The following is a 16,259-nucleotide window of genomic DNA, read 5'->3' as shown; positions in this document are numbered from 1 at the left end:
AAGTAGCAATATATATGTTGATTTTCACATTATATGATACAAGTTCTTCAATATATGGATACCAAAGTAGCAATATATGGAACCAAAATGTCATTATATTGACGGGACTTTTTTAAAGGCTGTATTCTATCCTTGCACCGGTATTACAGTTTCGCCGCCAAGATTCCTTGTTGAAGCTGTCAAAAGACACAGCGAGCTTCACTGATTGCATACTGCAACATTTTCTAAATAAGGAAATATTTGAATTTAACGTCACACTCACTTAAAATGGGCTGCGCAGGCAAAACTTTTCGTTATATATGTATCGAGTTGTATGTCATAATTTAAGCTACTGAGTCGTACTGACCATTAACAAAACAATATTCAAAAATAAGTTCATCTAGACCATTACCTTTGATCAAAAATGGGCATGGCCAGTAGGACACAACAAGGTTAATCTACTCACAAAGATTAAAAATAACCCGTCAAATAATAAGTGATTTTATGAAAAAGTGCATGCATTGTAATAACAGTACACAGTGACCTCGGCCTTTGACTTTTTGACTTGAAAATAGGCTATTTTGGTTCCATATAAGAAAAATTGCTATCACAGGATGTAACATCAACTTATATACTGCTACTTTGGTTCCATACATTAATAAAATGGTTTCATATATTGTACAAATGAATTTATGACATAATATATTGATAATTCGGTTTCATATAAGGGCATCTGGTTCCATATATGGCTTCTTTGGTACCATATATTGAATAACTGGTATCATATAAAGTAATATTCAAGTCATATATTGCTACTTTGGTTCCATACATTGATAAATTGGTTTTATATATTGTAAAAATGAATTAATATATTGATAATTACGGTTTCATATCAGGACATCTGGTTCCATATATGGCTATTTTGGGTACCATATATTGAAGAATTGAGTATCATATAAATGTAATAACCAACTCATAATATTGCTACTTTGGTTCCATACATTGATAAATTGGTTTCATATATTGGTAAAAATGAATTAATATATTGATAATTTGGTTTCCATATCAGGACATCTGGTTTTCCAGTTATATGGCTACTTTGTGTACCGATAGTATTGAAGAATTGGTATCATATAAGTAATAACCAACTTATATATTCTACTTTGGTTTCCATAAATTGAAACATATGGGTTTCAAATATATTGAAAAATGAATTATATATATTGGATAATTCGGTTTCATATAATGACCCTCTGGTTTCCAACATTGTTACTTTTGTACCATATATTGAAGAAATTGGAAAGTCATATATATGAGAAAAATCCAACTATATACTGCTAAACCGGTTTCATTACACTGACGTATGGTTTCAATATTCGTAACTGTGGATTAATATAATGTATTCCGGTTAAATAAGACGGTGTTTTCAATTCATATATAGTCGAAGTGAACTTATATATTATCCAAATGGTTACATAAATTGAAAAAGAACAATATCAGACAGCCATGGCTTTCCAGAATGAACAGTAAATACTTGGTGATAATAGAAACATGTAAGGATGTTTAAGGCACGTGGTTTATAGCAGCGTTCCTTTTCTCTCTGATGCCCGTCTTTATCTATTATATGTATGACTGTCCAACCGCCTTTGTAGGCATTGAGAGTACGGACCCCGGATCAGTCACCATTCATGCCTTTGATCTGTCAAAAGATGACTTATATATTATGAATTCATTAATTCACTGAATGATGCTACATGTGTATGCTAGTCGATTTTTGTGATGTTTACACGGGAGGCAAATAAGACCTAATTGTGCTATAATTTTGAAAATTAGACATTTTATGATGTTAATAATTATGTTTATTATGATCGTATTAATCAAATTATTTCTATGCGCACGTGTAATAAATCAAAAGTACGTGGAAATTTTTCGATTACATGACGTATGATGTTATAACTTATTTTTTTTTATTATGTCAATTTTTATATTATGCTATTTGAAGTACAAAATGGAATTTTGAAAGGGGATAACCCAAATATACATATGTTGACATAACACTAAGAAGATCAACCTAAAATGCCATGATAGACACAGAGAAACGGAATTATACAGCCAGGTAGAGAAGAAGAGAGAAACAAACTGTATTCTAATCGAATAGATACATAGAAGCGGGATAATAAATTATTGTCAGACAAACAGAAAAAGGTATATATTTATCGAAACTTTATCTTGGCATCGTGTGTATTTATTATAATGAATAATGCATGACAGCTAAAATCAGATTAATGAGGATTTCTCGCCGACAAAAAGCAACATCTACATTTCTTTTATGTAGTTTTGATGACGACCGTATATGACAAACTAATGACTTCATTGCAGATACAACAATTTATACTTTATACATTTTAACTTCCCTTACTCTCCTTTGTTATCAGTAATATTTTGTCATTTCTGAAGTTGGGTTTTCCTGTGCTTACTTTTATATACAAAAAAAAACAACTTTTCATGGTCTCTTATCAGCAAACGTATGTGATCATTTATAAATTTGATCTAATCGAACTGCTTGACGTCCAAATGTTTTGCCCTATCCAGCTGTTATGTGTACAGTTTTCCAATATTATTACATTTACAACGTATGGAAATCACCTTCTTTATCTTTCAACTGATTAATTTAAAAACTTAGTTATTTTAGATTGTTATGTCATTTTATTCAGGAGGTTTCTGAAACTATATCTTCTAAAATGAAATATTTACTTTTAGTGTTCGTTTTGGGTTTTATTTCATCTGTTAACAGTGGTAAGTATTCAAAAGAAACTTTTTTTGATATGATATCTAATTTTTATATTTTAATTCTTGATTATTTTGTCTTTATGCTTTTTTAACATTACCCCTTAATTTAAGATACGTTTAGAAACGATTTTTTTTTCGTTTATATTTGATAAGGTGATCTGATATTATTTCGGTGAAATATATGTCATGAGACTGGTTTTATATGCTGATATTACCATAGCTATATACAACAACAAAACAATTTTAAAGGAACTCCACTGAGGTCTAATAGCCTAAAATAATAAATTTTGAAATTCTTTCTGAAAGCAACTGGTACACTTAAATTTGAAACCAAGCAATAGATGATAATATAAATATACACGGTATTGAATTGATAATCGATTTTATGCGTTTTTTGTCCGATATGAGTGAAAACGGTTTTATTTCATTCGGGCCAATTTGCACAATAAAATTGATTTTTTCTGGGAAACGGAGTGAACGAATAATCTTAAATTTTGTACATCAGTTATTGGTATAGACATAAACCTAGTTATACAAAAATCTTGTAAAACATTTCTTGTTCCTTCAAACAAATGACACCAAATAAAAACAAGCAAATGGAACAAACTATATAAATTTTTGGAACAGTATGTTCTAGATAATAATTGATCAATGCTCTTCAAACAATTCTATTCTTTCAATTCTTCATTCATAAAAAAAGTCAATTTTTCACAAATAAATGAGCAACAACAATGACACTGTAGCGCGAAATTAGTTCTGGGAAGCAGAAACGAGTATGGCATGTAAAAATGAGCGTTCTACATTTCGTAATGATTTACAACCTTACTGAATAATAAAAAACGCTAAAACGTGCCTTGATTTAGCACAAGAAACACATTGGCAGTAACAAAAGTTATCATAAGAGCTCCAGGACATATTTTGAGTTATCACAAGAACTCTAGAACATTTGAAAAATCGGGTATAAATTTGTTAGCCGGGGCTTTATGTTTTGAATTTTGCATTATCATTAGGTAATTTTGTATGGCAAGGATGAAGACTTGAAATAAACAGGCCAATACTTGCGAAAGGGAAAATGATTTGGAAATTTTACTCTAAACTACCAGATTTTAAGCATGAGGCGATGAATAATGGACTATGAATTAGTTTTTGACACATAATGCAATATACAAGGCAAGCTTAATCATTAAAGATTAATTAAGTACCTTAAACTCACTTTTTAACGATGAAAATTACCATTTTTGGCGAGTGTTTTGCAGTATATACAATAGTTTTCCAACGAACTCCGTGACAGTTATCACAAAAACTCCTTGACAAGTTATTATAAGAACTCCATCCCTCGTGTAACACTTCCTCCCCCGTGCCAGTAAACAAAAAATTGACGATTTGGCCTTGTTTGCCAGTCATGCGCTCTTGTTATATATTGAAATTATTGATTCGAGGGCCTCACTCGCATAACGGCGGGCAGCATTCAAGTAACTTTGCCGGAAATACGGCGTATAGACATTGCCGCGATTCTTGGTTGTCGCCCTTTCTAAGAAACGGCCCGTTGTCAATGTAAACAAATATATGTCATTCAGTTTCACCCTCCGATTAAACTTACAAAACAAGAAAACACAAAATGAATGTGAGAAAATGTTGTTTTATTGATGTTTATATTGATAAATGCTCTTTATATTTTTTTGAGAGAATAATATTTACTATACAGTACTGTCTGTTTTTTGTTTGTTTGTTTTTTGTTTTTTTTTTGTTGTTTTTTTTTTGTTGTTTTTTATAAACTTGTGTGCTTGAAAAAAAAACGACTCTGATGTCACTGATTTTTTTTTCTACCGTCAATCTGAAATAATTCTAAAGATTTCTGAGGGTCATGTTTTGTCTTGGGTAGAGTAATTTAATGTTGATTTATTGAGTTAATAAATCTGCAATGTTAAGCTTTGTTAAATCAATTAAAATTTGAAATTTCCTTCGGTTCTGAGCATTTGTATTTCCCAAAATATTGGCCCGGAAAAATAAAACGCATACGTAAAACATGTAGAATTGGATAAATACCGTCAAAGCAAGAGGATTTAATGTATGTGTTTTGTATTGAATAGACATCATGAATCTGTTTTAAAATGTTATGCTATAATAGCGTCAACGCACGTTTATTTCGTGTTATAAAGTCTGCAGAGTCCCTCGAAACTGTTGGAGCCCTCGCCCTACCGGGCTCGGGCACCAACCGTTCCTCGGGACCCTGCAGACGTTATAACACGGAAAAACGTGCGTTAACCCTATATAATAGTTGAGGTGTTCCGATTGATGTTACTTATTCTATATAAACAGGAACCAAAGTTGGGTATTATACCAAAGCCAAGACAAAACTGTTTTGAATGATTTTCCTTTAATAAACAACGGAAAGTAATACCTTGAGTACATTATTGACATTGTGGAAATGTTTAACACCAAAATTTTCCAAAATACAAGAAGGTGTTCAAAAGATCTTTCTATCAATCGTTGTTGGGAATGAGTCACTATAGCTTAAGGTTATTTCAGAAATCGTAAAGAAAAATTTGCACCAGTTAACAAGTTTATTGCTTGCCGTCGAAAATAGCGAAAGTGCACATACTTGTAGCTAGATTATTTATAATATTTATCATAGATCCCTCTAAAAATAATGTAAGGTTTTCATCACAATCATAATCATCATCATCATCAACAACATAACTAAAACACCGCGAATAATTTAACATTATAGCGAGATTAGGACATAGCTAAATTAATAGCTGGGCGGTAGATCCATGGATCATCACAGTCAAATGTCAACGGTGTAGAGAATACTTCTTTAAATTAGGCTAAATAATGCCTTATGTTCATTTCATCAATCATTGTACAAAAATAATTTGAAATTAAACTTTTCTCGACAATAATGTTTTGTAGATCTAGATCTATTAGGCTATGACTAAGAAAACTACTCTGCCCATTTATAATACTGCTCGATTCAGTGTTCCATGTACCCAACTAAGACACCAAGATCAAATCCACTTCAATTGTGGAAAATATCCACAAAACTGCTGCTTATAAGGCACACAGATAATGACCGACATCTTACCGATTTAGATTTATAAGATAATGCTACCGATTGCCCTTTAACAGCTATTTTTTGTATGTCTTTTTCATTTCTTCCATTGCTTGACCATTCGACGCCAACATCAAAAGGATTCGATGTAACTACAGTACCCGCGTCATCAAAAGGGCAAGGTATAAGTTGTTCCACAAATAACAGAGACTATCCTATAGAAATAGTCATCATTAATTTATTAACTTGTGAGTCCTACTGAAAGAGTAGTTAATAAAACAGAAACTGGATTTTGCCGAGCCTTTATTTTATCAATTTTTTTCTAAACATTGATACTAAGTAAATTAAACATTTTCGATTCAAAATCGTATTGTTATGTTATGAACATTTTGATAGATTTTCATAACTGTTTATGCATCGTTCTGTCATAAACAATGACTGTTTTACCATAATTGTCTTAACTTTTCTTGCATAGCAGACTGGCGTTTCCGTGAGTTTTACCCATGCCGGAAATTTCATCTGGCATGGGGGATGCCAGATGAATCGCGTGCCAAACAACAACGTTATTTTAGCTCACTTTATGAATGATCCGTGTTAAAAATTTTGACGTCGTTTAAGAAGGGAAATGTCTGCTTAGGATGATGTAATTTCGCCGTTGTAATTTAAGTTGTAAGTTCACACGCTATTGTAAGAAAATAGTTATGGATGAAATGACTTTTATTTCCATGAACATATATCATATTGAGGTAAACCATTTTAAATATGAAATAATATGGCAGAATATGCGAGAAAAAATATCTGACATATGTTTGCGGTTCGGATCGGAATATCCGCCCCTCGGGAACCCGCCCACAGGCGGTAACTCGGCAAGACTCATGGCGGGTCCCCTCGGGACGGATATTCCGGTCCGAAACACAACATATGACAGATATTATTAATCTAAATGAGTTACACTTTTTGATAAAGAAACTGATTATGAACTGTTGGAGGTAAATAGATAAAAATATCTTGAATTACATTTTTATGTACTATTTATAGAGTCAATACAATGTATGCATTGTCAACGATGTCCCGAACCCGACACTCACCCGACAATTCATTCCTGTCCAGGCTCTTGTGTTAAATCTGTAAAGTATAACGGTAAGTCACTCATTTTCATAATGATGTATAAGTAAATAAGTTAATACAAATTGCTATATATTTCAAGTACTTTAGTTGATAAACGGAATTGCAGTCCCTGTTAGAGAGGTTTTACCCTGTCACAAGTTCACAACTCGGGTATATTAAAACAAGCATAAAAAGTGCTTACTTGATTTTGTTTAACTTCATATCAAACTTATTTGTCGGCTTAGACCGTTTTGATTTATTTTGAAGACAACGATCTAGTTTCCATTGCAGTGATATAAATAACGATTTAAATATGAATACAAAAATCAATCAAAAGCGACCATTTCTTGTTTCAATTTTGGGTGCTTTTTCCTATTTTTGACTATATTTATCTGAATAATTACTACAATATCTGCTGAATTTTCATTATGTTCATTTATTTTTTCAGTAATTTCAAAAGGTTGTTCAGATGTCAGTCTGATAACAAAGTGTGATACAGAAGGAAACCACATAACAGTGTGTGCGTGCGATTCCGACTACTGCAATAAATCTTCTAAAACACGGATGCCTTTATTTGAGCTGTTAATATCGTGTCTTATATTTCTACGTGTAGCAATTATTTTTGACTGATCCGAGGCTTGTTGGTTAAAAAACCTATTTTGTAGATATTGTATACAAGACATGATTTTCCTTGGCACCATACAAAACTTTTTTCGTCATTTTTCGTTAATTGTTTATACTTAACAAAACGTTTGAGATGCAATAGAGCTTTGTAACACAGCACATAAGGGTCAGTCAAACTTTGGGGTCCATGACTTTGGAGTGCATGGCGTACTTTGGGGTCCAAGCTAGTCAAACACGTACTTAGGGGTAAATTTACCTTAAAAGGTACATAATTATGCTCAGTATCTTAACATCAGTTAAACGACCGGTATTAAGGGTCATTGAATTAAATCAATAAAATGAATTCTAGTAATAAAAAGTTCTTAAAGCCTAGGTATAAATGTATATCGTATCAAATATTTAATAAGATTTATCAACAGTAAAATTATATTGGTTCCATAATTCAATGGTAGATCCCAAAAAAGTTGTAATGTTATTTAATACACATGAATGATGTTCGTAGACAGAATAAAATCTGAAACAAAATATTATTTTGCTATTTAAAAAAGCGTTTTTATCTATTTATCAATGATTTTGTGCATAAAGGCAATAAATAACCATATTTACTTCATACAAGCAATTGTGAAGTATACTTTTTTTAAATTCAAACAGAAATGAGATATATAGCTTTATACACTTTAAAGCCAGACATTTGAGCACTTACCAATTCTTGAATTGAAACTATAGGCAATAAGCTACAAGCTGAAGAGCCACGTTTGTTGTTCGAAAGGGGGTGGGCATTCGGTATCCATAGCGCAAAGTTCGACAGTGGAAATGAACATTTTGTATTTATATATCGACATTCGATATGCATAAGATAGAGAGACATAAATAATCCCTAATGGACGCACAAAACTGAAAATTTTGCAGGCTTGTTTTGATTAAGCCTGTTCAGTTTTTTAGGCAGAACACGGTTGGCACTTTCAGAACTTTGGAACCCAATGTCCATGTGTGGTTTAATTTGCGTTTTTGACCCCCATGTTCGTTTGACCCCAAAGTGCGGCGGAACAAAGATTTCTTACATACATTATCGCAGATTATATTTCACTATGCCAAAACAATACAGTTGATATACTGCTATTTAAAAATGTTCTTAAAAGCATTAAGACAGTCAGAGTGTGATAAAACCCCTGAAAGGAATTGACTATTAAGTAATTCTTGACTTTCACTTTTATATATATGCACACCGGTCTGGTGTTTCTGATATCTATATTTTAATAACGAATAAAATCTAGCAATGACGATTATTAAATATGCAAAGACATAACGTTGTTTATATTGGTTTGTTCAGGTTCGTCCATTTTGTACATGTTTGTCGTCTCGAAACTTTGATCTGAAACTGAATTGTCGTCTTGAAACTTTGGAAATGCGCACTTGAAGCAAAAGGTTTCCCCAAAACTGTACCTCCTTCTATTTGATACAGAACCTTTGTCCGAACAGTCCATATATAGAATCAGTTAGTAGTAGATCTATTGCATAAAAAAATAATTGAATGAATAGTAAACACTTCGTGATAATGATAATATGGCGACGTGATTTATAGCCACGTTTTTTGTGCCTTTAATTTCGTGTTTTAACAATTGTATGTACGTATTTTAGGCTAAATGAGAGTACAGACCCCGGACATGTCACCATTCATACCCTCACAGGTTATAATCTGCCAAACGGTGACTTATAAATTTTGAATTCAGTGATACACTAAAAAACACTAAGCCGAACTTTGTGATGAGTATTTAGATGCACGGGAGGTCAACGAAACCATTGTTTTACCAATTAACTGTGCTTTAACGATAAAATATTTTATGCTATTAATAACTATGCTCATTATGATCATATTACTCAAATTATTTCTATGCGCATGTATAATAAATCAAAATGACATGGGAATTAATCAATTACATGAAGTATTATGTTATTTCCTATGTTTCTTAATATGTTAATTCCTATATAATAACATTTTAATAACGATTTGCGAAAAAACGTATAACAGATGTATGCCACACATAAAGTGTATGTGCGTGTGCGTGCGTGCGTACTTTCTGGGTGTTTAATTCATTCATTAAGATAATAATATAAAAAAAAGTAAATGTAATAAACGTAGGCCTAAAATACAGAATTTTCACACAAAGAAGTACGTACAAATAAACAAATTTAACGAATGTATTCAGCCCTATAAAAGGAGTAACTCACGTTATCAAAAGGTAGTAGTTATCGTGGCCGTGATTTTAATACGTTTAAAGGATTAGTAGCAATCTAATTCATGACTTATAGCAGACGGGCAGACAATAAAAACCCAAATAGACATATGTTGACATAAAACTAAGAATATCTCAGAATTATCAATCTAAAATGCCATAGCTTTACGCAATGGCAGACAGAGAGAGACGGGCTTATACCACCATGTAGACAAGCAGAGATACAAACAGTTATCTAATCGAATAGACACATAGAAACAGGCGGGAATACGGATAATAAATAATTGTCAGACAAACAGAAAACCAGGTTGATATTGTATCGAAACGTTATATCTTGTCATCATGTGTATTTATTTCAATGAATGCATGACAGCTATTATCAGATTAATGAGGAGTTCTATCCGACAAAAAGCAACGTAACATCTACTTCAAATACAGCTCATTTTAAAAATGTGGCGCACGATTCAACGAAAGGTCCGAATACGAATACAGATTCCACATTGAGAAGCAAGAGTTTTACTGTTGTTGTTGTTGTTGTTGTTGTTGTTGTTTTTATACCTGGCTAGAGAGATAATGCATCACAAAATACCACTCTGTTTATTAATAACATAATACTATATTACATTTGTATATCGGTCACTTTGTATTTTATTGTTATTTTATTCAAGACTTGACTAAATGTAATTTTGAATCGCCTAAATGTCACTTTTATTTGACGAATAACACAATCAATAATATTAATAATAATGCCTTGCGACACAATTGAACAGAACAGAATAGAAGTCAACATAACTGATTTGAACACACTGGCTCATCGCGATAATAATGTAGATAGCGAGAGTGAGAATACAATACTATCAGCTATTCGTTTTTACATATCACATTGTATATTATGATAGAAGTTGAATGTTATATCTAAATATATGCCTTTTTATCAAACAATGTGCTGTTTTTAGATTAAAATTATTAAATTTTGCTAAGCAATCTACGCCCGTCACAGGTTTCATTTGTTTGTTTACGTTTGTTGTTTGTTTATATTGTTATCTTTTTTATTCTTGATTTTTTATCTTATTATTATTTTTATCACATAGCTATATTTATTTATCTTTTTTTCAGTCTACGATTTCTGCACAGAACAAAACTTATCTGTCAAAAGCAGTGTAAATTTGTTTTGTTTATCTGCTCTATTTTTGTAATAATCAATAGCATGTACTTTCTGGCGGATTTAAAATAAATGTACAGGTCAGACTTCGATCGTATACACAATTAAGAACAGCTAAGTCACTCACTTCTGATAAGCTGGTTTAATATTGTATGATTTCATTTGCATAGCTATGTTTACAATCACATATTTATCTATTTTTACGACCCAGGTAAGCGATAAGACGAATCAAAAATGTGTCCAGTCATTCTATATTTCAATACAATGATTAATTTTGATATACTACTAAATAGCACTATAAAAATTATTATAAAATTCAAACTTAAAAATAATAAGCCGAGCTTCTAATATAGAGATAATGTATTCTGCATGCCCGCATCCTACATCCCCGCATTTTACATCTCCGAATATGTATGTATGTAGTTTGTGCTTAATGAGGGTCCATCCGCCCTTCCAGGCACTAAGAGTACGGACCCCGAACATGTCACCAGTCATGCCCTTAAAGTATGTTATAATCTAAATTATGGCATAAAATCGGCTATTTTTCCCTGTTTTGCCCATGTTATAACGGGACCAAAACCATGTGTTAACATAGTCACGCGCTCTTGTTATAGCCCGGTTTTACCTATGCGCAATACATACAGGGCCAAGTAAACAAACAAAAAAATGACGATTTGGCCTGTTTGCCAAAGTGTTATATTGAAATAATTGATTCGAGGACCTCTATCGCATAACGGCGAGCAGCATTCAAGGTGTCGGCCTGTTGAATTTTCGTACTATTTGTTCTATAGTAAATCAGTCACATTTCAGGCTTAATTCTGGATTCAACTGTTCTTAATGAATTATATGCTGTATTCAACTTTAAACATCAACACTATCTAAGTCAAATGAGGCCCAAAATATAATAGGTTAGCCATCTATTTTTTTTTTCAGAAATCTTCATTCTGTTGTAACACAGTTTACTGCTGGTGGGTGATACATCTTTAATCCTTCCGCCAACAAATGAGTTCCTGGAGAATACACAAAAAAACAACTTTTAAACTCATCATATGACACACAAAAACTACACACATGCAATAAATACACTTTAATTATGACCAATCTAACTAGAGATGACTTAAATTGGGCCTCTTTTAAAGATTTACTTTCTAGACTACAACGGGTTGAGTCTTATTCCGTACCGGGTTGAGACCAAACTCCTTACAGCGGTTACTTCCTTTTATAATTACACTTATATCGGGACCTTGGTGGCAGAGACCTACGCCGAAGAATTAAGGGGAGATCACTGTGTGAAGGTTTCAAGGTTTCAAGGTTTATTTGAATACGTCAGGGCCCATATGGGCATGTGACAACATAAAACAGTACATACATACAAAATAATACAAAATGGCAAATAATATGTAAAAACAAAATACTACAAAATTGCAAATTATAAATGGTCATACAACTCCATGATGTAATAAAATTACTGTAATAATTGACTGATAATGGAGGATGAGAGAGAAAAATCAAAAATCATTGCGAGAAAAAAACAAAGAGAAAATACATAATTTAATAAGCTAACATTATTTAAATAATAACATAATATTTTTGCAAAATATGGCAAGTTTCAAAAGGATATCTTTATTACTATGGTTCATTAATTTTTCAGATTTTAAAGCACTTGGACGTTCATAGAAATATTTATCAAGATACAGCTTTCTTGTATTGACTAAATGTGAACATTCAAAAAGATAATGGAATTCGTCGCTTAAAGAGTTACTGGTACATAGGTTACAAGTTCTAAGTTCTCTTGGAATATCATCAAACTTTCCTTTTTCAATAGGAAGTTTGTGATTCATACTTCTAAATTTAAAGAGAATTAAAGCTAAATTCATAGGTAACTTGCTGAGGTATGGCTCAAAACAAAAATCCTGTTTATAAATCCTGTAATTTAGACATTTACTGGAATTATTAATTGTACTTCTCCAATTTTGCATAAAATGATCTTAAGTTAACAGTATTCTTGAATGAAGCAGGAGATTCCACATTTTGATTTATCCAAAAATGCGACAATCCAAGATCATTTAAATTATTTCGAACAAAACAGACCCAATCTGATTTAATATTATTCAGAGTATATAAATTATGAGTTGTTCTATATAGAATGCTGACTATCTTATCATGTTTAGAATTAACTATTTTACCCCAGTAATTGAGAACTCTACTTTTAATTTGTGTTGAAAGTGGGGTAATACCCAACTCCCCATAAATCATAGCATTTGGAGTACTCTGTTTCAACTGTAGAATTATCTTTAGGTATTTTAATTGAAATTTATCCACAACACTCACATCTTCAACACCCCAAACTTCACACCCATACAACAAAATGGGTGCTATCATTGTATCAAACAAGTGTAATTGCATATCTATTGGTAAATTAAGTATCCTAGATTTCCTAATTACAGAAAACATGGCTTTACGGGCTTGATCAATAAGGAATGTTTTAGTTCTGCTGAATTTACCATTAAATGAAAATTGGACACCTAAATATGAGAAATGCTCAACAATTTCAAGGACAGTCCCCTCATAGTGAAAGTTAGGCATATTACGCAAACCTCTCTTGGTTTTCCAAAATATAATAACTTTGGTTTTATTTGTATTTACTTCAAGATTCCAAAGCTTGCAGTAGTCAGACATAGCGTTTAATGCTAACTGAAGCTGCTGAGAGCTCTCTGACAATATTACAGTGTCATCCGCATACAATAGTAAATACAGTTTAAGATAAACTTCCATTTCATCATCACTTAACATATCATTTATATGTTCTTTTAGAAACTGCAAACCTTCATATTTATCAGACATAAAATTAGTTAGATCATTCAAGAAAAGAGAAAACAATATTGGAGATAAGTTTTCACCTTGTCTTACTCCAGTATGACTAGTGAAAAAATCTGAAATTGTATTATTCGAACTAACACATGACTTAGCTTTGTCATACATATTGTGTATTATTTTAAAGCATTTCCCATCAATATTGTAACTTAATAATTTATGCCACATGGCAGTGCGATTTACAGAATCAAAGGCCTTGCGATAATCTACAAATGCACAATACAATTTTTTTCCATGTGCTAGATATACGTCCACTAGAAGTTTTAATGAAAATATGTGATCAACAGTACTATAATGCTTCCTGAAACCTGCTTGTTCTTCACATAGAATGTTGTTTGATTCCAAGAAGTCATTTAATCTGTTATTAAGTACCGAAGTGAAAAGTTTTCCAAAGCAACTGAGTATTGTTATGCCCCTGTAATTATCCGGATCATTAACATCCCCTTTATTTTTATACAATGGTAAGATAACTCCCTTGCTCCACACATCCGGAAAGATACCAGAGTCTAATATAATGTTAAAAAATAGCGTAAGTACAGCCAGCAGATTATCAGGAGCATTTTTGAGATACTCATTAATAATATTATCAAATATAGATGGACTTTTATTATTCTTAAGCGTCTTTATAGCCTTATCTATTTCTTGCTCTGTAAACTGCGAATTCAGTGCCTCATTAAACATTGGTAAGTTGTTAACATTAAAATTATCTACGTCATTTTCATTTCTTAAAAATATCTGCATTCAAATTACTGAAATGCTCATGGAAAACCTCATTAGTTATTTTATTTATTATCACTTTTTTATCAGAAGAATATTTATGTAATAAACTCCAATAAGATTTAGGATCACTATGCTTTAATCCTCTCAGTTTTTTTATGACATTGTCATTGAAACTGTTAAACTTTTTATTTAATTCTTTTTTATATCTTTGAAGATTGGGTTGAGACATCAAGTAACTATGCCGGAAATACGGAGTATAGATATCGCCGCTAATCTTGGTTGTCGCCCTTTCTAAGAAACGGACAGTTGTCAATGTAAACAAATAAATGTCATTCAGTTTAACCCTCAAATTAACCTACAAAACAAGATAACACAAAATGAATATGAGAAAATGTTGTTTTATTGATGTTTATATTGATAAATGCCATTAATATTTCTTTGAGAGAATAATGTTTAGTGCCTGATATTCTTTTATAAACTTGTGAGCTTGAAAAAAAAAAACGATTTTGATGTCACTGATCTTTTTTCTACCGTTAATCTGAAATCATTCTAAGAATTTCTGAGGGTCATGTTTTGTCTTGGGCAGAGTAGTTGAATGTTTTTTTTGTTTTTGTTTTTTTTTTTTCTTTTTCTTGAGTTAATAAATCTCCAATGATAAGCTTTGTTATTTAAATCAATTAAAATTCGAATTTTCGAACGGTTTTGAGCATTTGAATTTCCCAAGTAGTTGGCCCCGGAAAAATAAAACGCATACGTAAAACATGTAGAATTGGATAAATACCGTCCAAGCACAAGAATGTAATGTATGTGTTTTGTATTAAATATACCTCATGAATCTTTTTTAAAAATCTTATGCTATAATAGCATCAACGCACGTTTATTTCGTGTTATAAAGTCTGCAGAGTCCCTCGGAACTGTTAGAGCCCTCGCCCTACTGGGCTCGGGCACCAACCGTTCCTCAGGACTCTGCAGACGTTATAACACGAAAAACGTGCGTTAACGCTATAGTGGAGACCTATTTGATTGGAATTCAGTAATTCACTGAATGAGCCCAAATAAAATGCAAATGTTTTAGATTTTGTTAATAAAATAATACACAGGAGGCCAATGAGACCATTGTGTGCATTATGTTGCTTAGCTAATGAATGTGTTGCTGCCTAAAATAAAGGATCAAGAAGCGGACGGGTAAGGTTTCCTGACATAGGCCATACGGACACACGGACAGGTGTTATTGGTTTGGTGCCTCAGACATGCATATCATCGAATACTACATCCACGCATCTTAAATATCCGCTTCCTACATCCCAGCATCCTACATCATCGCATCCTAATTCACCGCATACTACATCCCCGTGTTTTACATCCCCACATACTTTCCCGCAAACTAAATCGAAGAATTCTACATCTTCGCATTCTACATTCCCAGTTAAACAATACCGCATTTTACATCCCCGCGTCCTTCTCATCTGCGTTCTTCAACCCCAGTCTGGCTCCCTACCGATGGAGGGCCCACCGAGCTGGTATCCAAGTCCTAATCCCTAGGAAATATGGGTATCCCTTCAGGTAGTGCCGGTGGGTCATCCAGCTTATCAGAGTCGGCAAGGTCAGCAGGTTGGAGTGGTCGGCAGGCCTGAATGGCCCATCTTGTTCTATACGTGGGACCTTTTTCTTTTCAATGAATTCTAGTGTGATGCAGGAAGTACTGTGGGTTTATCTA

The 16,259-nt window shown here is 32.5% G+C and overlaps 1 protein-coding gene across 1 annotated transcript; it reads left to right on the top strand.

Moving 5' to 3' along the window:
• The first annotated feature begins 2,606 nt into the window (after positions 1 to 2,606).
• Positions 2,607 to 8,642, top strand: LOC132725837 (uncharacterized). Its single transcript, XM_060711020.1, has 4 exons — positions 2,607 to 2,775; positions 5,962 to 6,003; positions 6,860 to 6,961; positions 7,377 to 8,642. The coding sequence occupies exons 1-4, from the start codon at positions 2,721 to 2,723 to the stop codon at positions 7,556 to 7,558; spliced, it is 381 nt and encodes a 126-aa protein (XP_060567003.1). The 5' UTR covers positions 2,607 to 2,720; the 3' UTR covers positions 7,559 to 8,642.
• The last annotated feature ends 7,617 nt before the right edge of the window (positions 8,643 to 16,259 follow it).

The sequence above is a fragment of the Ruditapes philippinarum genome, unplaced genomic scaffold (genome assembly GCF_026571515.1).
Source record: "Ruditapes philippinarum isolate M1 unplaced genomic scaffold, ASM2657151v2 ctg5211_1_1_1_1, whole genome shotgun sequence".
Lineage (NCBI taxonomy): Eukaryota > Metazoa > Mollusca > Bivalvia > Venerida > Veneridae > Ruditapes > Ruditapes philippinarum.
Note: the sequence above shows the minus strand (reverse complement) of the source record. Positions and strands in the feature narration are given on the sequence as shown.

Excerpts from the sequence above, each read along its gene's own strand:
- LOC132725837 (XM_060711020.1), top strand. The coding sequence starts at position 2,721 with ATGAAATATTTACTTTTAGTGTTCGTTTTGGGTTTTATTTCATCTGTT. Across the intron at positions 2,776-5,961 it reads TATTTCATCTGTTAACAGTG|GATTCGATGTAACTACAGTA; the intron begins GTAAGTATTCAA and ends CAACATCAAAAG. Across the intron at positions 6,962-7,376 it reads TAAATCTGTAAAGTATAACG|TAATTTCAAAAGGTTGTTCA; the intron begins GTAAGTCACTCA and ends TTATTTTTTCAG.